General features: G+C 41.6%; 1 protein-coding gene across 5 annotated transcripts in view; it reads left to right on the top strand.

Moving 5' to 3' along the window:
* Positions 1–27,236, top strand: part of slc2a2 (solute carrier family 2 member 2) — a 113,322-nt gene that overhangs the window by 12,653 nt on the left and 73,433 nt on the right. For all 5 annotated transcript variants that reach the window (XM_060834638.1, XM_060834637.1, XM_060834636.1 and 2 more), the window contains exons 4-10: positions 1,178–1,302; positions 3,277–3,392; positions 4,872–5,034; positions 10,544–10,731; positions 11,836–11,940; positions 21,455–21,556; positions 25,669–25,872. In XM_060834638.1, the coding sequence (XP_060690621.1) occupies positions 1,178–1,302; positions 3,277–3,392; positions 4,872–5,034; positions 10,544–10,731; positions 11,836–11,940; positions 21,455–21,556; positions 25,669–25,872 (1,003 nt within the window). The remainder of the gene's footprint in view (positions 1–1,177; positions 1,303–3,276; positions 3,393–4,871; positions 5,035–10,543; positions 10,732–11,835; positions 11,941–21,454; positions 21,557–25,668; positions 25,873–27,236) is intronic.

Here is a 27,236-nt window from a genome sequence, read left to right on the forward strand (position 1 = left end):
TAAACTGCATACCCTTCATTTTATCATCATCAATGTGCCTGTCCAAAAGTCGCTTAAATGTCCCTAATGTAACTGATTCTACTACCACAGGTGACAGTGCATTCCATGTACCCACCAATCTCCCCTAAACCTTCCTCCAATCATGTTAAAATTATGTCCCTCATGATAGCCATTTCCACCCTAGGACTATTCACGCTATCTATGCCTCTCATCACCTTGTATACCTCTATCAAGTCACGTCTCATCCTTCATCACTCCAATGAGTAAAGCCCTCGCTCCCCCAACCTTTCTTCATAAGACATGCTCTCCACTCTAGGTTGCATCCTGCTAAATCTCCTCTGCACCCACTCTAAAGCTTCAACATCTTTCCTATAATGAGGCAACCAGAACTGAACACAATATTTCAAAGTGGTCTAAACAGGGCTCTAGAGAGTTGCAGCATGACCTTGCAGCTCTTGAACTCAGTCCCCCTGCTAATGAAAGCCAACACACCATAGATCCCTCTATTCTTCCACACTGCCAAGAATCCTGCCTTTAACCCTGTAAGCTGCATTCCAATTCGACCTTCCAAAATGAATCGCTTCACCATTTTCCAGTTTGAACTCCATCTGCCACTTCTCAGTCTAGCTCTGCAACCTGTCAACCCTCAAAACTTAGCATCAGCTCATAACAATTTCTTGTCCAACTTCTCTTATTGCATTGTGTTTCTTAACAGTTAGACCTCTGTAAAGGAACGATTTAATAGAGATGTTCAAAATAATTTTTGTGATTTAATTGAATAATTAAGGACAAATTGCTTCTTGTGACAGGAAGGCTGGTAGCCAGAGGGACACAGATTTAAGATAAGCTGCAAAATGAAACAAGACAGAAATTGGGGATGTTTTTCAGGCAGCCAGTTGTTGCCTTGAACACCTGCATGATGGGAGCAGATTCAATGAAAATGTTTATTGGGGCTATGGGGATAGAATGGGGAATGGAAACCAGTTTGATAACTTTTTAAGCATAGGCACAATGGGCCAAATAGCCTTGCATTGATGGCTCTATGAAAGCCCTTAGAACTGAACTTGGACAATCAGTCTCATTACATGAACTGGGCTCTAAGTATCTCTCTGCAAGTGAGATGTTTGAATAGGATTATATTCAAAGAAATAACTTTAACATTTGATTCTTTTCCTAGACTGAAGTCTATGTTAGCTATAAATATCCTTGCAATAGTTGGTGCCCTTCTCATGGGATTGGCCAAATTTGGCCCATCGCACATCCTCATCATTACAGGACGGGCTATCACTGGAATTTATTGCGGTAAAGTATCAATATTCTGAATGATTTTTCTAATGTGACTGGCAACCTTACAAATTTTTGAATGAGCTTTGAAAATTTCTTGATAACTTCCAACAGAGTGCCATTTGGATTTAAGGAGAACTTGCTGTGGATCTAGAGGAAGTGTCAAGTCACTCTGGCATTGTGACATTTTATTTTATAACCTTGAGCCGAATTAAGTAACCTGGCTTTTACAGAAATGAAAAGCTTAAGGATTAAACTGTGCCAAACCCTATTGAGAATTAAGGGGAAATGTTTCTGTCTGCAGGTTTCTTAAGTGTCAAGGTGGGCAACTGGAACAGGAGTAGGCCATTCAATCATTCAATTGGATCAGAAATGACCATTGACCTCTATGGCATTTTCCTGCACTATTCCCATATTCCTTGATGTCATGAGTATCCATAAATCTGGGTACTGGGGAGTGTTGCCGAACAAAGAGACTTTGACATGCATGTTCATAGATCCCTGAAGGTCAAATCGCAGGTAGACAGGGTAGTGAAGAAGGTGTTTTGTACGCTTGTTTTTATTGGTCAGTGTATTGAGTATAGGAGTTGGGATGTCATATTGCAGCTGTATAGGACATTGGATATGCAATTTTTGGAAGATTGCATTCAATTCTCCATGCCATAGGAAAAGTGTTGTTAAACATGAAAAGGCACAGAAAAGATTTGCAAGGATGTTGCTGGGGATGAAGGGCTTGAGCTATAGGGAGAGACTGAATAGGCTGGAGATATTTTCCTTGGAGCTTTGGAGGCTGAGAGGTGACTTTATAGAGGTTTATAAAATCATGAGAGGCATGAATAGGGTGATAGGCAAGGTGTTTCCCCAGGGTAGGGGAGTCCAAAACTCGAGGCTGTGGGTTTAAGGTGAGGGGGACAATTATTTCACACAGAGTGTTGTGCATATATGGAATGAGCTGCCAGAAGAAGTGGTGGAGTGCGGTACATGAATCTGGATGGGTATATGATTAGGAAGCGTTTAGAGGGATATGGGCCCAGTGCTGGCAAATGGGACTAGATTAATTCAGGATATCTGGTCAGCATAGACGAGTTGTACCAACGGGTTTGTTTCCATGCTGCACCATTCCATGACTCTATGACTCCAAATCTATTGATTTCTATCTGCAATATACTGAATGATTGCCTCCACATTTCTTTGGGGAAGAGAATTTCAAAGATTCACCATCCTCTGATTGAAAGAAACTTCTCTTTACCTCAGTCTTAAAGAACCTGTCCCTTATATTAAGACCATGCTCCTTGTTTTTATCTTCACTAGCCAGGAGAAACAACCTATCCACATTAACCCTGTCACACAATTCAAGCTGAGCCTTTTGGTAAGAACTGGGATGTTGCCAAGTCACCAAAACCTCAGATTTTCATTTCTATACATCAGTAGAAATAAAATCCAATGATCAGAGATTTTGCATAGCAGGTGTCTAAAATACAATGCTTGTGTTATATCTTGGACATTAGATACCTTACTCTGCACTCAGGAAAAGCAGACAAGAGAAGACTTTATTAAAAAAAGAGTACATTTCACTTCAAGATTCCTCAGCAGCCAATAGACATGTCTGACTGAGACATGCTATTGGAGCAATGAGTTGACAATTGAATCTTGTTGATGTTGATTTTAGAGTAAAAAATGAGGTCTGCAGATGCTGGAGATCACAGCTGCAAATGTGTTGCTGGTCAAAGCACAGCAGGCCAGGCAGCATCTCAGGAATAGAGAATTCGATGTTTCGAGCATAAGCCCTTCATCATGATGAAGGGCTTATGCTCGAAACGTCGAATTCTCTATTCCTGAGATGCTGCCTGGCCTGCTGTGCTTTGACCAGCAACACATTTGCAGATGTTGATTTTAGCGCAGATTTCATCAAGGGAATTCTTTAACTTTGGGTGCCATTGTTCTTTAAATGCTTCTTCAAAAACTAATCAAGCTCTTTTTTCACTCATTCAGGGCTGTCTTCAGGATTGGTACCCATGTATGTCGGAGAGATCTCACCCACCAGGTTGCGAGGGGCACTGGGCACCATGCATCAATTAGCCATCGTCACGGGTATCCTCCTCAGCCAGGTACAGAATTTCAAAAAGCTTTGTGCATGCAGTGAGATTTGAGCCAGAAAAGTAACCTTTATCAAAATTGATCAACCAGTTCTGTCAATTCAAAGCCGTCATTGCCACAGATGTGAAACTGCTCAATGTTACAAACAAAGCATGACATTTTATTTTGCCTTATTTCCTGTCATGGCTTGTGTGTTACTGACATTGCCATTCCTTTGTTGCCCCTTGAGAAGGCAGTGGTGTAGCTGCCTGTAATGAAGATACCTTCACATACTGTAACATTTTGAATTATTGAATAATCACTGACTAGGGCAACACAAAAGGAGACCAATCAGGCTGAGCCAATTGTCCCACAGTTGAATTGATCTGTAAGGGCTAACCTTCTGGCATGTTCTGAAGTGTGTGTTTGGGAGGGAGGTGCATGGTGAAGTTGTGATAAAGACAGCATTGGGTGCAATGTCATGGCTGAGGGTGGAATGAATTACCTAACCTATACACAATGAAGGAACATCCCAGTTACCATCGCGGCATCTGTTCACTCAGCCAGTGGTACATTGGGTGGCAAAACAATCAGCCAGTTCCAATTCCAAGGGAATTCAGGGCTCATACTTATCCCTTGAACAACCTCTTAAGAAATGACAGATGACCTGGTGATGATCACCTTACTATTTGTGGGGCATTTCTGCAAACAAATTGGCAAATGTGTTTCTTAAATGATAACGATGACTAAACTTTAAAACAATTTATTAAAGATGTGGTAACAAGGCACTTAGAAAACCATAATGTGATTAAGCAGAGTAAATGCGGATATGTGGAGGGACTTGAGCTTTTGTTAAAGATATTATTAGCATTACTTCATTCTTTTAAGAATGGGTGCCATTGGCAAAACCAACTTTTGTTGATTTTGATTTGCGAGGTTTTTTGACTATAAAGTATTAGCCCTACATACTGAGGAAAACTCCCCTGGATTAGCGTTTGGATTTTTGGCTATTCATTCACAATTGCTAATGATGCTGTGGCTGATTGTCTTAGTTCCTAGCTTACCAAAGACTGAGTAAACAGAGTGCTGGGATGGAACAGGGCCATTCCTGCTTGACTGAATATGTTTGGTTGAGATAAGAGGATCATAACTTTATTTTATTCACGTGAGGGATGTGGGTGTCTGATGGCTCTTTCTGTCTTATTCATCGCCCCAAGCTGTTAAGCTATTTGGGAGCCAAAAAGGCAGGCAGAAAGCCTTTGGGATGGATAACTAGTCACTAGTCCACAATCCAATCAGCTACTTGCTGCAATTTAATCTCCATTTGTACTCAACCATCTCACTCATCCCCAGCAGCTGCGTAAAAATGAGTGCCAGGTTACTTACTTTCAAACAGTTCTTTCCCCTTGTCAGTCCACAAACAAAAATGCAGGGAAATAAAAAGAGAAAAGCAACATTTACAAAAGCACAACAGGAATTAAAGTGAATTTCATTATTTTCCATTCTTGTAGGTGTTTGGCTTATCGTTCCTGCTAGGTAATGAGCGGTTGTGGCCTGCAATTCTTGGCCTTTCAGGTGTGCCAGCCCTTCTACAGACCATCCTGCTGCCCTTCTGTCCTGAAAGTCCTCGCTACCTCTACATAAAACTCGGAAGAGAAGATGCAGCAAGGAAAAGTGAGTGAATAGGAGCGCAGGGTCATACCGAAGGACTATGGCACTGCCCAGGGGTCAGTACTGAGGGAGTGTTGCAATGTCGGAGGGTCAGTACTATGGGAGTGCAGAACTGTCAAACAATCAGTACTGTGGGAGCACTTTACAGTCAGAGGGCCAGTACCGAAGGACTGCTGCACAGTCAGAGGGTCAGTACTAAAGGAGTGCTGCACAGTCAGAGGGTCAGTCCTGAGGGAGTACTGCACTATTAGCACATTGGTACTCAGGGAGTTCTGCACTGTTGAAAGGTCAGTACTGAGGGAGCATTTCAATATCAGGGGGTCAGGGCTGAGTGAGTTCTGCAGTGTCACATGGTCAGTACCAAGGGAGTGCCGCACTACTTGAGGGTTAATATTGAATGCTGTACCATCAAAAGATCAGTACTGAGGGAGTGCTGCATGTTTTGAGGGTTAATACTGAGTGCTGTACTGTCAAAAGATCAGTGCAGCACTGTTGGAGGGTCAGTACTGAGGGAGTGCTGGACTGTCAGACGGTCAGTATTGAGGGTGTGTTGCACTGTTGGAAGTTCAGTACTAAGAGTGTGCTGCACTGCCAGAAGGTCAGTACTGTTGGAGTACTGCACGGTCAGAGAGTCAGTACTGATGGAGTACTCCACTGTCAGAGGGACGGTACTGAATGAGTGCTCCACTGTCAGAGGGTCAGTAATGAGGGAGTGCTGCACTGTCAGAGAGTCAGTACTGAGGGAGTGCTGCACTGTCAGAGGATCAGTACTGAAGGAGTGCTGCGCTGTCATTAGGTGAGTACTGAAGCAGTGTTGCACTGTCGGAGGGTCAGTACTGAAGGAGAGCTGCACTGCTAGAGGGTCAGTACTGAGGGAATGTTGCACTGTCAGAGAGTCAGTATTGAGGGAGTGTTGCATTGTCAGAGGGTCAGTACTGAGGGAATGCTGCACTGTCAGAGGGTCAGTATTGAAGGAGTGCTGCAGGCTCAAATGGATTCTTGCTCCTATTTTTTGTGTTTCTATGAGAAAGGATCTGGTTCTGGGTCATTGACCCAAGTTAAGCCCAGTACTGTTTTCTGTCCAGAGATATCATTTCAGCCAATGTTAGTGAGTCTTTGGTGCAAGGTATTCCTTTGTTGTAGTTCTTTGCTCAACGTAAATGCATTGAAAAATGTGCTTGATCATCCTTGTGGCTGGTCGTGCTGGGAGATGAGGGTCTCAAATGTGATGCCCTGTGTGGTGGAAGATACTCAGAAAGTGCTTTTTTGGCTGAGGACCTTACAGGGTTCCAGGCTCTCATACAGCATCATGAGCACATACCCTTGCGGGAGCCAGAGGGGTGGATGGGGAGGAACTAACTGGCTGGATTAGGAACCAATAGGAGGCCTGGATCATGCAGACAAATTGCTTGAAGTATTGCCTGAGCAATTTAAAATATTCTTCTACAAAAGGGTGTTGCTTTGAAACAGTAAATAAGGATTGGGGATGACGTGGATTCAGGTTGAATGAGTGCTTTCAACATAACAGTGTTGAATGCATTACTGTAACAGGATAGTGTTTATGATTCATCAACAGACATGTTTGACCAGACATACTTTAAACTCTGATTGGCTGAACGCAGAGGTGTGTTACTGGCTGGACAGAGGTGGGGCAACACATTGTTCAACTTGGCATTTATTTTCGGTCTGTTTGAAAGTATTTGTGTATGTGCATATACGTATCTGCTTTCTTTTTTAATACTAACAGTACAAAGCGAATTAAATGTTAAAGGTGACTCTTAAGCCTCAGACTGTGTTGTCCCAAAGGCACTGGAGTTTGACCTGGGAGGTGAGGGGAAGGAATAAACGGTCTGAGTGAGATGACAGGAAGATAGTTGAATGAAGTTTCACGTTCCCATCAGATTATACAGCCAAAAGTCCCCATTCTCTCATTAAAGAGTGATGACCGGTGGTGGCTTAACCTGAGGGTCACCGTGCCTCAGGTGAGGGGAGAGGTTAGCAAGGAGAATCCTGTATGGAAACTGCAAGAATTGAATGTGTACCTATGGTGTTGTTCTGCATTGTGAGCCAACCAGCCAACTGAGCGAACCAATCCCCTTTAGGGACTCACTATATCTGGGAAGAAAGGGAAAATGCTGGCAAGCATATTGGGTTAGGCAGGGGAGGGTCAGCAAGTGTTCTTGGACAGACAGGAACAATGATCAGAACATCAGCCGATGATTTATCAATGGCAATCAAGCCCTAAGAATCTATTAGCACAAAATATTTCTCCACAAAACAAAAATGTGTTTAATAAGTGTAAATTCAGGCTGGGAAGTGATAAGAATCCGGGTTGAATGAGGTGAGGTATTGTAACAATCATCCTTCAGTGTTTGAGATTAATCACTAGCTGTGTTCTCAACTCAGATTGGCTGAGTGCAGGGGCTTGTCAAAGGCAGAGCAGAGGTGGGGCAAATGGTTGTTTAGTTTGGCATTTAGTTGCGTGTACAGATGAATTTCTACGTGTCTCTTTATGTCTTTCTGTTTGGGTGCGCCTGCTAAGTCGCTGTTAAAACAAAATTAAGGACTTGCATTTAACTTTCAACATGTCATAACATCCCAAATCACTTTGCAATTGAATAAATACTTTTCAGAGTGTTGTCAGTAATGCAGCAAATGGAGCAAAACGTTTTTGCACATCAAACCCCCATGAAAAGCAATAGAGTAATGACACAATTTTGACTGAGCGATTAATATTAATGAGGACAGTGAAGACAATAGGGCGAGCTCCCCTGCCCAGCCTCAACTAGCAACAGAGTTCATCCAAAAAGCAGCATTCCCATTGTGTAATTAAGGCGAGCAAAAGTCTGACAGAATTCTTCTTCAATGAGAGTGACCATTATTCACCCCAGGGAGAGCTGGTTATATACTGAGAGAGAGTTTTATGAACTCTCACACTAGAATGGAAGAGATACTGCAGACACAAGATTTCCCCTCATCATTTTTCTAATTGAGAAGTTCTAAGTTTCTAACTCTGTAACAGGAATGGCAACAAACGTGGTGGGCAAATTGTTGGAGGGAATCCTGAGGGACAGGATGTACATGTATTTGGAAAGGCAAGGACTGATTTGGGATAGTCAGCATGGCTTTGTGCATGGGAAATCATGTCTCACAAACTTGATTGAGTTTTTTGAAGAAGTAACAAAGAAGATTGATGAGGGCAGAGCAGTAGATGTGATCTATATGGACTTCAGTAAGGCATTCGACAAGGTTCCCCATGGGAGACTGGTTAGCAAGGTTAGAACTCATGGAATAAAGGGAGAACTAGCCATTTGGATACAGAGCTGGCTCAAAGGTGAAAGACGGAGGATGGTGGTGGTGGGTTGTTTTTCAGACTGGAGGCCTGTGACTGGTGGAGTGCCACAAGGATCGGTGCTGGGCCCTCTACTTTTTGTCATCTACATAAATGATTTCGATGCGAACATAAGAGGTACAGTTAGTAAGTTTACAGATGACACTAAAATTGGAGGTGTAGTGGACGGTGAAGAGGATTACCTCAGATCACAATAGGATCTTGACCAGATGGGCCAATGTGCTGAGAAGTGGCAGATGGAGTTTAATTCAGATAAATGCGAGGTGCTGCATTTTGGGAAAGCAAATCTTAGCAGGACTTATACACTTAATGGTCAGGTCCTAGGAAGTGTTGCTGAACAAAGAGACCTTGGAGTGCAGGTTCATAGTTCCTTGAAAGTGGAGCCGCAGGTAGATAGGATAGTGAAGAAGGCATTTGGTATGCTTTCCTTTATTGGTCAGAATATTGAGTACAGGAGTTGGGAGGTCATATTGTGGCTGTACAAGACATTGGTTAGGCCACTGTTAGAATATTGCATGCAATTCTGGTCTCCGTCCTATCGGAAAGATGTTGTGAAACTTGAAAGGGTTCAGAAAAGATTTACAAGGATATTGCCAGGATTGGAGGATTTGAGCTATAGGGAGACGCTGAACAGGCTGGGGCTGTTTTCCCTGGAGCGTTGGAGGCTGAGGGGTGACCGTATAGAGGTTTACAAAATTATGAGGGGCTTGGATAGGATAAAAAGACAAAGTTTTTTCCCTGGGTTCGGGGAGTCCAGAACTAGAGGGCATAGGTTTAGGGTGAGAGGGGAAAGATATAAAAGAGATAAGATATAAAGGACAACATTTTCACACAGAGAGTGGTACGTGTATGGAATGAACTTCCAGAGGATGTAGTGGAGGCTGATACAATTGCAACATTTAAGAGGCATTTGGATGGGAATATGAATAGGAAGTGTATATGAATATGAATATGAATGGGCTGGGTGCTGGCAGGTGGGACTAGTTTGGGTGGGGATATCTGGTCAGTGTGAACAGGTTGACTGAAGGGTCTGTTGCTATGCTGTACATCTCTATGACTCTAAATGAACTAAAACCTGACTCAGTCTTTTGGTGTGTTGCATTTTTCACATATGAAATAGATAGTCATCAATTTTTGATCATCCCAGATGCTGTCATCTGTCACACACCTCAAATAAGAAAATAATGTCACCATGAATAGAATAACGTTGGGATAATTTTAGGTCTGCAGGAAACAATTTATATAGTTTACATCAACTAAAAGTCATAATAGGAAGTGAAATAAAGAAACTTTGGACTACAGTGCGATGAAACCTTCAGTTCTGCTCAAATTTCATTTCTGAATTCCTTGAACTGTTCACATTTCCATTTTTCTCTTTAGAAATATTTTAAATCATTACATGTGTAAAGCAGTTCTGAAGTAGATACAGAATTTTGATTGTAGGAATTTCTTGAGACCCCACTTCTGAGATATAAGAAGCCTTGCATTTCTACAGTGACCTCTACAACCTCAGATGTCTCAACATGTTTTATAGCACTATGAAATAACACTTTTGAAATGCGGGCACTGCTGAAATGGAGGAAAACACAGCAGTTTGCACACAGCAAGCTCCCACATACAGTGTGCTCATGACTGGATAGTGCCTATTTATTAAATTGAGGGGTAAATATTGTCTGAGGGTACTGGAGAGAGCTTCCCTGTGTTACTCCAAATAAAGTTAGGCTTGCTTATGAGTCAAAAGGTAATGGGCTTAAATCCCTCAGTAGAAAGTGCTGTACTTGTCTTAGGAGTGTTTGAGAAGAATAGTGTAGAGAAAGACTCACTAAAATAAAAGAAAGAACCACTGATGATAGAGATCTGAAACAAAAGTAGAAATTGCTGAGCTGGAGATCTAGCAGTTCTGAAGAAGGGTCACTGGACTCAAAACACAAACTCTGCTTTATCTCCACAGATACTGCCAGACCTGCAGAGTCTCTCCAGCAAATTTCTGTTTTGGTTTCGAAGTAACATTCGTAGTTTGTCACCCAGTGCTGTTGCTGCACTGAGGCCAGCATGAAGGGAGAACTGCTTTGTTTAAAGGGGCCAATATTTATGTGCTTGCTTGTTCTGTTCTGTGCAATGACTTGGTGATTAATTTGTTTGGCCTTTTGCATTTGCCAGATTTGAAAAGATTGCTGCAGATATCTAACACTGACAAGTACATTGAAGAGATGAAGAAGGAGAAGGAGGAAATCCAGAAAGAGAAGAAGGTGTCCGTGGCACAGCTGTTTTGCTCTTCCAACTACAGACAGCCCCTCACTGTTGCCTTGATGCTGCACATATCCCAGCAATTATCTGGAATTAATGCAGTGAGTGCCAACAATAGCAGCTCTGCTGAGGTTTTACTATTCAAGTTAATGCTGAAGTAACAGTTTGGCAGTACAGACCTTGAGAATTGTTGAAAAAGTAATCACTTGTTGAAGTTTTTCATCGTACACATATTAGGATAATTTATAAGAATGCCAATGTAAAGGAAAACACATATTTATACCATAGAAGAGGAGAATGCTGTTTAGTTGGCAAGTGGACTATGACTGGTGTGAATGTACTGGCCTCATCCAACAGTCTGTACTAGCAAAACCCCCAACAATGTCTAATATTAACTGTGGCTCTGCAATTGAATAACATTTGCTGGATAATCCTGAATGTGTGAAGAATTACAGTGCCAACCAATTTAAAATGATCAGTCAGGCTTGCAGTGTGGCACATATGCACATAGTAGAAGCTACAGACATTCGTACACAAGGCTCTATGTAGTCCAGAAAGAACATGTATATGCAGTTCACCTGTCTCAACCCAGCAAAGTAGGTGACAGCCATTTGCTAGTTAATTTCTCAGATCAATACCCTAACTGATCAGAGGCAACTGCATGGTTTGAAATCCAACACAACTCAGTAGTTAACTGTCAGTTATCATTAACTGCTGCATCCTCCAGGGCAACACTTTTACCTTTATCTGGTAATGTTCCCAAAAGAAACAGAGGGTGAATGTGGAAGATTTGACATCACTCGGTGAGTTTTTTGTGATCTAGAATGTCCTGCTTGAAGGGGGAGTGAAGGAAGATTCAACAGTGATTTGAAAAAGGAATTAGACAAATGCTTGTAAAAGACAAAAATACATGTAAGCTTATAGGAGAAGGTGGGACTTTTAAAGTGTTGGCACTGACATTTGGGTTGAATGGCTTTCTTCTGCGTTGTACATTCCTATGCTTCTTGTCTTATTTCAGTTTCCAGGGAGTGTGTCTAAGCGAAGTGGGAAGGTTGTACTTTGATCTTAATTTCAGAGGTCATGAGATCATAACCTCAAATTACCACGCATCTTCTAGGTCCAATAGCACTTCCCAGACCTTCAGTTTGATCCAGTATCAGATATCTGCTACTTTTTATCATAACACTTCCTCTCATTCCCTCTAGATATTCTACTATTCCACATCTATTTTCAGACAGGCTGGTTTATCACACCCTGTGTACGCTACCATCGGGGTTGGAGTGGTCAACATCATCTTCACTGTGGTTTCAGTAAGTAGTCAGAAAAACATGGTTTTGGAATCTTTCCTGATGAATAAGAGAAAGACATGGATTTCTATAGCCCTGTGTTACAATCTCAGGACATCACCAGGAGTGAAATATATGATGCGTATTCACTGTTGTAACATTTGTGAGGGAAGTGGGAAGGTTAGGTTTTTTTAAAATATATATTTTTATTGAAAATTTAACATGTTTTTACAAACTTACAAAATAATACACTCAAATACAAACATTAATATACAATTGAATATTAAATAAATAATAACCAGGGAAGGTTAGTTAGCTGGACAGCTGGTTTGCAATGTAGAATAATGCTAACAGCACAGGTTCAATTCCCACACTGTCTGAGATTACCATGAAGGACTGTTCTTCCCAACTCCTCGGGTTAAGCCACCACCAATCATTTCTCTCTAATAAGTGACTATGGCAACTTTACCTTACCTTTTTAATGCAACATAGGAAATGTCATAGCTAGTTTTCACATAGCAAGATCCCACAGGCAATAATAGATGACTAGTTAATCAATTGGGGATAAATATTGACCAGGAGAAATCACTTTCTCTTACACCAATGTCTGAAAATTTAATAGATTTTCATGAGATCACCTCTCATTTTTTAGAATCCAGAATTTTGTTGCAAGGTAATGGTTGTTAAAGGGAGAGTGTATAAAGCTCAACCAATCTGATGATATCATACTGATTTGGGTGGGGATAAGGCAAACCATTTTAGGGTCTTTCTGAGTACAAACAAGTCTACTCATAGCCTTAGTAACAAGGATATTCCTATGGCCATAGATTTGTTGAAGAAGCATAGGCCAGAATTGTACATCAGGAGCCGGTGGAATCCCAGACACAGCAGACTCCATCAGAATAGCCTGCAAATGGAAAATTCTGATGGGAAATATCTCTGCATTTCAAGACTCATTATTGTCAGAGAAATTCATGAATAACTAAAGGAAAGGTAGATGTTTACTAGCCTACCAACTCCTGAATAGCTATTAAGCTAAACCCTCAGATTACAATTCCCTCCCCCCGCCTACCCTTTCCCTGAACACCCTTTATAACACAACAACATCTCCAACCAGATTCCCTCAACCAACTGCCGCTCTGGTGTCAACTGCTTCACACACCAGCCCCAATATTCACTGCATTCCTACCATCCTAAATCACCTGGTAACCAACCCTGACAACCCTCCACAAGCCCTGACATCTACCCCCACCTTTTCAGTTCCGACATAACCCATCCCCCAACCCTGCCAACCCCGATAAAGCCATCTGACCTACCTGAGGCAAGCTATTATGGAATCATACAGTATAGGAGAGACCTCTTGGCCCATCAAGAGTCTGCATCAACATAAATCACTCTAAATCTACACTAGTCCCACTTGCCAGCATTTGGCCCATAGCCTTGAAGGCTCATCCAATTACTTTTAAAAGGTCCCTGCCTTAACTACCCTCCCAAACAGTTTCCTAGTACCCTCTGGGTGAAAACATTTTCCTCAAATCCTGACTAAACCTCCTTCCATTCAGCTTAAATTGATGCCCCCTTGTTATTGACCCTTCAGCTAAGGGGAATGTCTGTGTTCTATCCATCCTATCCATGTCCATTATAGCCTTATACGCCTCAAATCAGGACCCCCTCAGCCTTCTCTGCTCTAAAGAAAACAACCTGTGCTTATCCAGACACTGTTCATAGCTAAACTGTTCCACCACCCGAAAGATCCCAGTGAATATCCTCTGCATCCTCTCCAGTACAATCTCATCCTTCTGATGATGTGGTGACCAGAACTATACACAGTCTTCCAGCTCCAGCTTAACCAAGGTTCTGTACAGTTCCTGCATGACCTCCCTGTACTTATAATCTGTGCGATAATTGTTGAAGGCAAGTCTCCTGTATTAATCTGTCCTGTCACATTCAAGGAACTGTAGACAAGCACCCCAAGATCTCTCTGTTCCTTGGAATTTGCTAACATCCTTCCATTAATGAGTATTCCCTTGTCTTGCTTCTTTTTCCAAAGTGTATCACATCACGCCTATCAGGGTTAAATTCCTTCTGTCATCCTGTCAAGCTGTTTGTATCCTCCTGTAATCTGAGACCTTCTTCCTCACTGCCAACCATCTGACCAATCTTTGTGTCATCTGCAAACTTAATTATTGTCTAGCTCACATTCTCATCTGCATTGTTAATATACAGTACATCAGGTTCAGTAAAGGACACAGCAGTGATCCCTGTGGTATGTCACTGAACACCAGTCTCCTGTCACACAAGCATCTTCTACCACCAACCTCTCTCTCCTACCACTAAGCCAATTTTGGAACCCACTTGCCAGGTTACCCTGGATCCCATATGCTTTTATGTTCTTTATTAGTCTCCCATGTGGAAACTTGTCAAAGCTTTTGCTGAAGTCCATGTAAACTAAATGGAGAGAATTCTGAGGATAGGATTTAAGTACATTTGGAAAAGCATGGCCTAATTAGGAATAGTCAGCTTGACTTTGTGCAGGGCAGGTCATGTCTTACTAACTTGATTGAATTTTTTTGAGGAGATGACAAAGGTAGTCGATGAGGGTAAAACAGAGGATGTTATTTACATAGATTTTCATGAGGCTTTCAACAAAGTGTCTCATGGTAGGCTCATCCAGAAGATTAAGATGTATGGAATCAATGGTGTCTTGGCTGCATGGATTCAGAATTGGCTTGCCCATAGACAGGAGAGGCTATGGTGGAAGGGTGTTTTTCAAGCTGGAGGCCCATAACCAGTGGTGTTCCACAGGGATCCATACTGGGATCTTTACTGTGATATATATAAATGACTGAAATGAAGATGTAGATGGGTCAGTCAGTATGTTTGCAGATGATACAAAGATGGGTGCAGTTGTGGATTGTGTAGAAGGTTATCAAAGGATACAGTAGGATACAGATCAATTGTAGATATGGGTGGAGAAATGGCAAATGGGGTACAATCCAGGTATGTGTGAGGCGCTGCACTCTGGGAAATCAAATGTTAATGAAAAGTATACAATTAATGACAGGACTCTAAACATCATTGATGTATAGAAGGATCTTGGGGTTCAAGTGCGTAGCTCTGTGCAAGTGGCCACACAAGTAAATAGGGTGGTAAAGAAGGCATATGACATCCTTGCCTTTATTGGGTGGGAATTGAGTACAAGACTCAGGATGTCATGTTGCAGCTTTATAAGACTTTGGTTTGGCCACATTTAGAGTATTTTGTTCAGTTCTGGTTACCCCATTCCAGGAAGAATGCAGAGGCTTTGGAGAGGGTGCAGAAGAGGTTTACCAGAATTAGAGGGTATGAGCTATAAGGAAAGGCTAGAAAAACTCAGGTTGTTTTCTCTTGAGTGGCAGAGGCTGAGAGCAGAGTTGGTAGAAGTCTGTAAAATTATGAGATGCATAGATAGGGTTGACAGCTGGATTTTTTTTCCTTTGAATTGAAATGTCTAATACGAGGAACATTTGTTTAATGTGAGAAGGGACAGGTTCAAAGTAGATGTGAGGAGCACATTTTTTTATGCAGGGAGTGGTAGGAGTCTGAAATGCACTGTCAGGGATAGTGGTGGAGTCAGATATGAAAAGGGTATTTAAGGGACTTTTAGATAAGCACACGAATATGCAAGGAATGGAGGGAAATGGATGAAGGGCAGGCAGAAGGGATTACTTTCATTTGGCGTCATGTTCAGCACAACATTGTGGGCTGAAGGGCCCATTCCTGTGCTGTAGTGTTCTATGTTCTATGTTCTACATCAACTGCACTACCCTCATCTATACACTTGGTCACCTCTTTGAAAATTCAATCAAATTTGTCAAGCAAGACCTCCCTCTGACAAAGCCATGCCTTCTATCCCTGATCAAACTTGTCTCTCCAAATGGAGATTAATTCTCTCCTGCAAAATTTTTTCCAGTCATTTCCCCATCTCTGATGAGAGACTCGCTGATCTATAATTCCTTCGTTTATCCCTACCACACTTCTTGAAATGTGCGGCACCTCATGGGCAGTATGGTGGCTCATGGATGGCATGGTGGCTCAGTGGATGGCATGGTGGCTCAATGGGTGGCATGGTGGCTCAGTGGTTAGCACTGCTGCCTCACAGTGTCAGGGACCCAGGTACGATTCCAGCATCGGGCGACTGTCTGTGTGGAGTTTGCACATTCTCCCCGTGTCAGCATGGGTTTCCTCCAGATGCTCAGGTTTCCTCCCACAGTTTAAAAATGTGCAGGTTAGGCGGATTGGCCATACTAAATTGCCCCATAATGTCCAAATATATATTGGTCAGGTGAATTAGCCATGGGAAATGCAGAGTTACAGGAATAGGGTGGGGAGGTTGGGATAGGTTTGGATAGAATGCTGTTCGGAGGGTCAGTGTGGACTTGATGGGCCAAATGGCCTGCTTTCATACTGGAGGTATTCTATGGTTTCTAAGTGGAACCACATCAGCTGGTGTCCAGTCCTCTGGCATTTCCCCTGTCACCAAAGAGGTATTAAACATTTGTCAGAGCCCTTGTAATTTCCTTCCCTCTGTCCCACAAAGTCATAGAGTCATAGAGATGTACAGCACAGAAACAGACCCTTCAGTCCGACTTATCTATGCCAATTAGATATCCTAATCTAATCTAGTCCCATTTGTTAGTACTTGGCCCATATTCCTCTAAAACCTATTCATATACACATCCAGATGCCTTTCAAATGTTGTAATTGTACCAGCCTCCACCACTTCCTCTGGCAGCTCATTCCACACACGCACCACCCTCTGAGTGAAAAAGTTGCCCCTTAGGTGCCTTTTAAATCTTTTCTCTCTCACCCTAAACTTATGCCCTCTAGTTCTGGATTCCTCCACACCAGGGAAAAGACCTTATCTATTTACCCTATCCATGCCCCTCATGATTTTATAAACCTTTGTAATGTTACCCCTCAGCCTCTGTCGCTCCAAGGCAAACAGCCCTAGCCTATTCAGCCTCTCCCTATAGCTTAAACCCTCCAACCCTGGCAATAGCTGCTCCTATATCTTATGAAATTATGAACATCTTGTAAATCTTTACTGAATCCTTTCAAGTTTCACAACAGCCTTCCTGTCGGAGCGAGACTAGAATTGCACACAATATTCCAAAGGTGGCCTAACTGAATACCTGTACAGCCTCAACATGACCTCCCAACTCTTCTACTCAATGCTCTGACCAATAAGGAAAAACATACCAAATGCCTCCTACACTATTCTATCTACCTGTAATTCCACTTTGAAGGTGCTATGAACCTGTACTCCAAGGTCTGTTTGTTCAGCAACACTCCCCAGGACCTTACGATTCAGTGTATAAGTCCTGCCTGATTTGCCTTTCCAAAATGCAGCACCTGGTATACAACGCAGGTGGACCTGGGGATGTGTCTCCTTTCAAGCCCATCAAATCATCCAATTAGATGGGCTTAAAAGGCCAAAAGTTCATTTCCTTTGCCAAACTGCTCAAGAACCTCACAATCCTGCTTCTAGAATTCTGTGCATACATCTATCTTCTTCTGAGTAAAGAATGATATGAAGTCCTTGTTTAACCCCTAACAATGCCCCTTGGTCCTTAATGGGCCCAACTTGTACCCTCTTATACTTTTCCCCTTGATATATGTTCTTGGGATTTTACCAATCAGTGTTTTTTCATATCCCTGCTTTGGTTTCCTAATTGTTTTCTTAAGGATCCCCAGTACTTTTCTGTCCTTCACTAGGGCCTCTTTTGAACTTGTTAAAAGCTTCTCATTTCCTTCTTATCCATTTCTGAAAATTCCTCGACATCCAAGATTCCTTGGGTTTGTTACTCCTTTATTTCACCTTAAAGGGACCATGCTGGGCCTGTACTCTCACCAACTCACTTCCATGGTATCTACCACCTCATACACCTGACACCTTACTCACGTGACACCTTACATAGCTGACACCCTAAACCCACACTTATATATTCAGCCTTTCAGAACAGCTGTCAAAGATCCTGGCTGTACTGCTGGATGCTTACATCACAAAATGCATTATGCTAACTGGTGCAATGGGAGCATGGTTTGACTTCCCCTGAGTATACCACAGGAGAGGTAATTATTTTTTCATTTTCATAAAATCCCTACCTACACTCTGCATGTCTGAAGGAGAACAAGATTGAAACTCCGAGCGGAGTTCAATAGTAATACAAAAGGAGTAAAGTGACAATCTCTCTGTGATTGACACTCTTCAGAATATCCAAACCAATGTCTATCATACCAGTTTAACTGCTATCATGCAATAAATTACATCTTTTTTTAAGAAAAGAGCATCTGCTTGCTAGTACTCAATAATGTTTGACCTTCTACCAAAATAGACCCTTGAACACAGTCAAGAAAAGAGGATTTGTTACTGAATTCCATAAGCAACACAAGTTACCACATAGGACATTTCCTTAATCTCAGGAGTTAATCTTGGGAACCTCCAATTTTAAGAGTTTGAACCCATAAATACTAATTCACAGGCAAGGGTGCTATCAGATGAACAAATAATTATATTTTTAATACAGCAAATATTCCCAAAATGCTCACCTGTGCGAGTAAAGTTCGGGCTGTCCAAGGTTTCATTGCCAGTCTGTGTTCTCAGTGCAAATAATTAGCTGACCTACAATTAATCTCAGTCGGCGGTCCTGAGAATAATCAACTGAGACTCTCACTGGTGACTACTGGTCAGAGACCCCTGTTATGATGAACATCATGAGCTATATCATGGATTAATGGACATCAGACGATGACAGCCAGTTTGTTTTTCATCACAATCATCACCTCTATCCCCAACCCCCATTGTGATTTGGTTTGCTGTAACTTCTTATATTTGAAACATTCGTCACTACTGTCAATGTCTCAGAATGCCAAATATGATCTGGGATATCTTGGGTAGATTCCTTGCCACCAATCCTTCTTTCTAGTATAGGTCGAGGCTACTGATATCTTGCAGGAATAGTTATCCACATGAAGTTTTAGGCAGAAATGTAAGCTTGATCTTGGTTAAACAGAGTATATTTATTGCATATTTTTGGACAGCTAGTTCCACTACATCTAAGACATATAATGGTCTCTTATGAAACATCTCAATTTAAGAGTACATTCACATTCCAGTTTTTACAACATTGCCACACAGTATTGGTAACCAGCACATAATGAGAAGCAGAGCTGAACATTGGAGAACTAGTTAGCTCTTTCCAGGAACAGGTCTCCATATCCTGATGGGCAGAGCTTATCTTGTGATGTCAATTTTTAGGTCTTAGCTGTCTTACGCAAGACCATTGAATTAACCTATAACAAATAGATCTTTTTTCACTGAAGGGATACCAATCATCATCAAACATGGTGCCCAAGCAAGGACTCAAAGTCAATTATCAGCTGAAATATTAAGTCTATCTCCATTTCTCTATCTGTTGACGTGCTGCATAATACACAGCATTCTTTAATTAGTAGCTTGCTATTTGTTTTATAGCTCTCAGGATGGGGATAGTTTTGCAAAACATTATTCATTGTGGAATGTGGATGTCAGTGGCTGACCAGCATTTATTGCATGTCCCTAGTTGTCCTTGAGAAAGTTACAGCCTTCTTAAACTGTTTCCGTCCACATGTGGGGTTGGCTCATGATACCATCTCCGATTGTTAATTTTGATTAGCTAGCATTTATACCAGAGCACTATCAAAGCTGAATTGAATAAATAACATTTTACAATCAAGGCCAGTAATAGTTCAAAGTATTACAAGGAAGGACAAAACAAGAATAGACAATTCTATAGGACCTTGCACAACCTCAGGACATAGCCCAGCTGATTTGAGTTGGAAATATTCCTTCTACTATCAGCCAGGTCCCATATTCCTTTTGTTATGTGGTGTACTCTTTGTGGAAATTTTTATTTGTTCATGAGATATTGGTGCCTCTGTCTAGGCCAACAACTATTGTCTATCCTGAATTGTTAGATGTTAGTTAAGAGTCAACCACATTGCTGTGGGTCTGGAACTACATGGAGGCCACACTGTACAAGACAGCAGATTTCTATTCCTTAAGGACATCAGTGAACCAAATGGGTTTTTACAGCAGTGTTACCATCAGGCTGGCTTTTTAATTCCAGATTTTTAGTAAGTTCAAATTCCACCATCTATTATGCTGGGATCCGAATCCATATCACCATGGGGGTCTGGATTACTAGCCCAGAGACAATACCCCTAGGACATGTCCTCAGCTGTATCCTGCAAAAAAACATGCAGTTTTAGTTACAGTGCTTCTATATAACAGTTTAAGAAGCTGAAAATGTGTTGCTGGTTAAAGCGCAGCAGGTCAGGCAGCATCCAAGGAACAGGAAATTTGACGTTTTGGGCAAAAGCCCTTCATCAGGAATTTGCCCGAAACGTCGAATTTCCTGTTCCTTGGATGCTGCCTGACCTGCTGCGCTTTAACCAGCAACACATTTTCAGTTCTGATCTCCAGCATCTGCAGACCTCAATTTTTACTCGAACAGTTTAAGAAGGTGATTAGTCACCATCTTGTCAGATGCAATTATGAATGAGCAATAAGTGTTGGCCTCACCAACATAATCACATCTCATGAAAGAAAATAAACAAACGTTGGGAAGCCTTTTACCATTAACCATTAAGGATTACACATCAAGAGGCATTTAAAATACTTAAAGTTTCAATTACGTCAGGCATAAAGAGAAACCATTTCTGCTGATGGGGACATTAAAAATATGAAGACTAGCATTAAACTTGGAACTAGACTGATTGGAGGGGAAAGAGGACGAGTTTTTCCACACAAAGAGAAGTGGTGTTCTGGAATTCTCATTTTCAAAGGCTATGGATTGTGGGATGAAATTAAAGCTTTATCAGACAGTGATTATTAGATATTTGTTGGCCACCTAGACTAATGGACCAAAGGTGAATAAATAGAGTTAAGAATTAATCTGAGTCGAGAGTGTGGTGCTGGAAAAGCACAGCAGGTCGGACAGCAACTGAGGAGCGGGAGAATTGACATTTTGGGCTTAAGCTCCTCATCAGGAATGATTCCTGATGAAGGATGTATGCCTGAAACATTGATTCTCCTGGTCCTCGGATGCTACCTGATCTGCTGTACTTTTCCTGCACTACACTCTCGACTCTGATCTCCAGCAGCTGCCGTCCTCACTTTCTCCTCCTTGAGAATTAGATCTGCCGTAGTGTAATAGAATGATCGTGTTTGGAGGTTCATGGCCTTCTATTCTTTCTATATTCCTAAGATTGAACTTGGTATCAATATTTGTAGAAATATTCCCAAATGCTAATCTATAGCTTCAGTGTTAGGACAGTGCTGAAATTTGAAGAACTGATGTACAAAGATATCTGCATAAGAAACAACAGGCAAGATCCATCCAAGAAGGCTTGCTGCATAGCCGGAGGAATCTTAGCTATGGTCTCTGAGAAGCAGCAGCATCACTGCTTCTAGACTGGACATATTTTGTTTCCTCTGACATGTATCTTTTTTTAGGTCTTCCTGGTGGAGCATGCTGGCCGTCGGTCTCTCTACATCATAGGCCTGGCAGGGATGTGCAGCTGTGCATTTCTAATGACAGTCGGGCTAGTTTTCCAGGTGAGTGGATTTGATGTACAAAATGTATCCAGCGAGAGAAGGCACATGTATGCAGCTGTAAACATGTAAAGGAAAACTTTGCATTTGCATAGTGCCACTCGTAGCCTTAGAAATCCACTTTCCTGCTCCTCGGATGCTGCCTGGCCTGCTATGCTTTTCCAGCACCACACTCTTGACCGTTCACAGCAAATGGCAAACTTTTAAAAGTTTATTCACACACCATCAAGATGTTTGGTCACCCGACAGAGTTCACAGACAGATTACTTTTACCCTTGTACGTTTATTTTTAGCTAATTTTAGTTGGGTCCACAGCACTGAAATAGGCACCTTTCATTTAGTTTAGACAATGTTAGAAATTTCTTTTGTTCTGAAAGTGCTAATATTCTAATGAAAAAGGAAATCACTTTGTTTTCTTATATATATATATATATATATATACCTGTAACTAACAGCACAGAGGCCAGCATCCCAACATCAAGACACCCTTTATTTACATGTGCACTCTGTGACCCAGCTCAAAGCCAGTCCATAGATTGAAGCGCCCTTCTGAATTTTTGTGTGTTCTTCTTTTTGCAAGATACAGTGAAAAATACCAAGTGAAAATAACTTTATTAACATTCCACGACCAGATAAGACACCCATGTGGTCAATGAACCAGTGACTAACAAAGCCCAGAGTGAGCCATGCTTAAATGAAAAAGGTGAAGGGAAGGGTAGCTACTAAATCAAAATAGAATTGGAGGAGGAAACAAAGCAGTCCATTCCCCATGGTGTCCCTAAAGAGGCCAAGAGAATTGGTAGACACCACGTGCTCCACCTCCAGGGACACCTGTGCCCCAATATAACTGCAGAAGAGGGGAAGGCAGTCAGCCAGAATGACCCTCTCCTTGGCCCGCTGCCCGGACCTGTTAATGGCTAGCTTGGCCAGGCCCAGGAGCAGAAATCTCCTGTTTATTCCTTTCTTTTCATTTTTCTTTTCTCAGAGTGAACAGAACCTCTGACATTCCAGTTTATTTTTTCTCTTTTTTTCTTTTTCCTTTCTTTTTCTCTTTTTTCTCCTTTTTACAAAAAAAATTATTTCCCTCACACTACTGCCTAACAGTAGTAAGTGCCTATTTTTCCCCAGCACCCATGTCATGTGTGTGCAGGTGTCAGACACAGTGAAGAACAATAAGTGTGTAAATCTTTATTTATAATCCACCACCAGGAAGAAAGAAAATGCCAGAGAGGCCAGTGACAAGCAGTGTCCTTCTTGACAAAGGGCATGCTGCTTGATCAACAAGTGAAGGGGATGGCAGGGATTAAATCAAAATAGAATTGGAGGGCAATATCCTGGGTTTTTTTTCTTTTTCTTTTCTTTATTTTTGACAAGCAGTGCCCTTATCCCCTGTTTGTGTTTTTTTTCTTTTTTTTATTTTCCCCACACTACCGCCTAACTGCAGTAGTGCTTATTTTTTCCCCCAGCACCCATGGTGTGTGTGTGTGTGTGCAGGTGGAATCATACAATTCCTGCAATGTGGAAACAGGCCATTCGGCCCAACAGGTTCACACCAACCCCTCTGAACAGCATCCTGTCCAATATCCTGTTTATTTTTTTTTCTTTCTACCTTTATTTAATTTTCACCACCAGGAAAATAGGAAAACACCCAAGTGGCCTGTGACAAGCAGTGCCCTTCACATCAAAGGGCAATGCTAATCTAATATCCTGTTTATATCTGTCAGTCAAGGCTCCCTGATTGGCTTAGTTAACAACCCTAATCAAGAATTGCATACTCAATGTGATCCACCTGGCCATGGTGCCAATCACTGGAACCTACCTGAACATACAGAAACTGATGCTGCTGCAGGGTGGGAAGTTCTCTCTTTCTCTAAAGTCTGTTATCCAAAACCGTTGACCAGCTGTTTCTCAATTAGGTTTTCAAATATCTGTCGAAGACAGCCACTGCTTGGCTCCGACAGGGTATTTTAGATGATATGGCAATGCTTGTTATATCCTATAACATAAGAAAACGAGTGATAATATCATAACATTGAAAAATCCAATAGACATTCATTACAACTCACTATTTTGTTGAAACATTAAATTTCCCATGTCCATAAGTATCTGGGCTAATAATACATTGTCATGGAATGTTACAACAGAGGAGCATGCCTTCATAATGTTTTTAAAAATTCATTCACGGGATGAGGGCATCACCAGCTCGGCCATCCTTAATTGCCAAGAAGGCAGTTAAGAGTCAAACACACTGTGTGGACCCATGTAAGCCAGACCAGGTAAGGATGGCGTTTTCTTTCTTAAAGATCATTAGTGAACCAGATGGGTTTTCCAGCAATCAGCAATGAATTCATAGCTATTAGACTCTTAATTCTACCCTCTTATTGAATCGAAATTTCATTATCTGTCATGGTGGGATTTGAACCGGGATACCCAGTACATTATCTGGGTTACTGGATTAACAGCCCAGTGATAATACCACCAGGCTGTAACCATTGAAAAAATAGAACATGAGAACTTTATAAATTCAGGTTACATGCTATAATACAGTGATGATTTCATGGGTATAACTCTCAGAGGTATATTGCAAAATTGATCATTAACCATAACACAATACACAAGCCTCTTTTTATGTCTCTTCAACTGATTCTATCAGCATATTGTCCTATTCCTTTCACTCTCACGTGTGTATCCAACTTCTTCTGATTTACTGTAACTACTCTTTGTGGTAATGAGTTATTGTCTGGGTAAAGACTTCTTTTATGAATTTCCTGTCTGATTACATTTGTGGCCCTATCTAGTTCTGGGCTGCCACCAATGGAAACATTTTCACTGTCTAACCTCCTAAGCCTTTCATTATCATAAAGCTGTCCATCTGGTTCATATTCAGCTTTTGTTTCAAATAAAAATTCCAGCATGTTCAATATTTCTAATTATTTCTAACCTCTCATTTCTGGTTTGATTCTCTTCTGATGTCTTTTTTTTGTATTTTCAGAGTGCTCCAATCAAGGTTGGGGGCAATTTATTAGCTAGGATAGAGGATTGACTAACCAACAGAATGCAGAGAGTTAGTGTAAGAGATTTAGCAAGATAGAACTGGTGGGGTGCAACAGAGTTAAGTCCTTGTGCCCCACCTATTTACAATCTGTGTTGATAACTTGGTTGGAGGGATCGATGATACTACAGCCACATTTGAAGATGACACAAAATTAGGTGGGAAAATAAGTTGCAATAAAGAAATAAGAAATTTACAAATGGAAATGCATAGATTAGGTGAATGGGTTAAAATTTGGCTGATGGAGTTTAACGTAGAACAGCATAATGTGATCCATTTTGGTCAGCAGACTAGAAAGACAACTTATAACCTAAATAGAGAGAAACTATAGAGTGATTGGTGCAGAAGCACCTGGGCATCCCTGTGCACGAAGCGCAGAAAACTAGTATGTAGGCACAGCAGATAATAAGGAAGACAACTTGAATGTTGGCATTTATTGCTATAGGAATAGAGTGTAAAAGTAGGAAAGTATCGCTGCAGTTGTACATGATATTAGTTAGACTGTACCTGAACTATTGTGTACAGTTTTGGAGTGATATAATTTTTGCACTGGGGGAAGTCAGATGAGATTCAGTTGATTGATTTCAAAGGTACGTGTTTTTTCTTATGAAGAGGAATTGAGCAGCTTAGGCCTATACTCACTCGAGTTTAAAAGGAAGAGACGAGATCTATTGAGGCAAGTAAAGCATTAAAGGGGAATGACAAAGTAAATGTAGAAAGATTGCTTCCTCTTGTAGGACAAGCTACAACGAGAGGGCACAGTGTTAGGATAAGGGATGGCAGATTTGAAACTGAGATGAGGAAATATTACTTCTCTCAAAGGGTCGTGAATCTGTGAAATTCATTATCCCAGAGTGCAGTGGATTCCCAGGACACTAACTAAATTTAAGGTGGAGATAGCAGATTTTTAATTAGCAATGGGTTGAAAGATTATGGAGAGCGGGTGGGAAAGTGGAGTTGAGATCAGATGACATCAGCAATGATCATGTTAAATTGTGGAGAAAACTCAAGGCCTACTTCTGCTCCCCGTTTTTATGTTCTTATGCTCCTTCTTTACCCACAGCACAATTTCACCTGGATGAGCTACCTGAGCATGTCAGCTATCTTTATCTTCGTAGCCTTCTTCGAGATTGGACCAGGCCCGATCCCTTGGTTCATTGTAGCTGAGTTATTTCGGCAAGGGGCACGGCCAGCTGCTATAACCATTGCGGGTTTCTGCAATTGGACCTCTAATTTCATCGTGGGAATGTGCTTCCCATACATTGCGGTAAGGGAATTTACAACCTGCTTTTTCAATGACGTATAAGTCTGGAAAGACATAATCCAAACTGACATCTTAATGTGTCTTTGTTCAAAAGGGTGATATCTCCAGGATTCACTAATGCTATATACCCAACATGCTAAGACCATGATAAAATCACACACTCCTAAACTCCATCACAATTTGCATTTAGTTAGCATTTTAAGCATATATATAGAACATAGAATATAACATCACAGTAAAGGCCCTTCAGCCCTCGATGTTGCGCCGACCTGTCATACCAATCTGAAGCCCATCTAACTTTAGACTATTCCATGTACGTCCATATGCTTGTCCAATGACGACTTAAATGTACTTAAAGTTGGCGAGCCTACTACCATTGTAGGCAAAGCATTCCACACCCTTACTACTCTCTGAGTAAAGTATAGCAGAACAAGTCAGAGTAGTAGAATTGAAAATGTGTTGCTGGAAAAGTGCAGCAGGTCAGGCAGCATACAAAGAGCAGGAGAATCGACATTTTGGGCATGACCCCTTCTTCAGGAATGAGGAGAGTGTGCCAAGCAGGCTAAGATAAAAGTTAGGGAGGAGGGACTTGGGGGAGGGGCGTTGGAAATGCGATAGGTGGAAGGAGGTTAAGGTGAGGGTGATAGGCCGGAGTGGGGGTGGGGGCAGAGAGGTCAGGAAGAAGATTGCAGGTTAGGAAGGTGGTGCTGAGTTCGAGGGATTTGACTGAGACAAGGTGGGGGGAGGGGAAATGAGGAAACTGGAGAAATCTGAGTTCATCCCTTGTGATTGGAGGGTTCCTAGTCGGAAGATGAGGCGCTCTTCCTCCAGCCGTCGTGTTGCTATGGTCTGGCGATGGAGGAGTCCATCGAAGAGTACTCTTCTCCTCGAAGAGTAGTAGAATTCCAGAGTTTTGGGTCCAGGGCAATGTTAGAGCAATTAAAATCAGGGATGTGCAAGAGGCCAGAATTAGAGAAGCAAAAAGATCTCAGAGGGTTGTGGGCTGAAGAAGCTTACTGAGATAGGAGAGATTTTGAATATCAAAGTGTTGCTTAACTGGGAGACCATATGTATGTTGGTGAGCACAGCAGTGAGGGGTGAGTGGGAATTGGTGTAAGTTGGGACAGTGACATATCACTGTAGCAGACAAAGATTTCATTTTATTGAGCAGATGAAGTGAAAACCAAGAAGCACAGTGCCCAAAGTCATGTAGACAGGAATAAGGAATAACACAGTTTTATTTAATTTTGTTGGCATGACTCCGATCTGATCAGAGCAAAATGTTGTTTTATAGAACCATTAACAAAATTTCAGCAAATGAAGAGGCCATTGAGCTCAACATATCTCCACTGGCTGAATAAATATGC

Source organism: Hemiscyllium ocellatum, chromosome 13 (assembly GCF_020745735.1).
Source record: "Hemiscyllium ocellatum isolate sHemOce1 chromosome 13, sHemOce1.pat.X.cur, whole genome shotgun sequence".
Classification (NCBI taxonomy): domain Eukaryota; kingdom Metazoa; phylum Chordata; class Chondrichthyes; order Orectolobiformes; family Hemiscylliidae; genus Hemiscyllium; species Hemiscyllium ocellatum.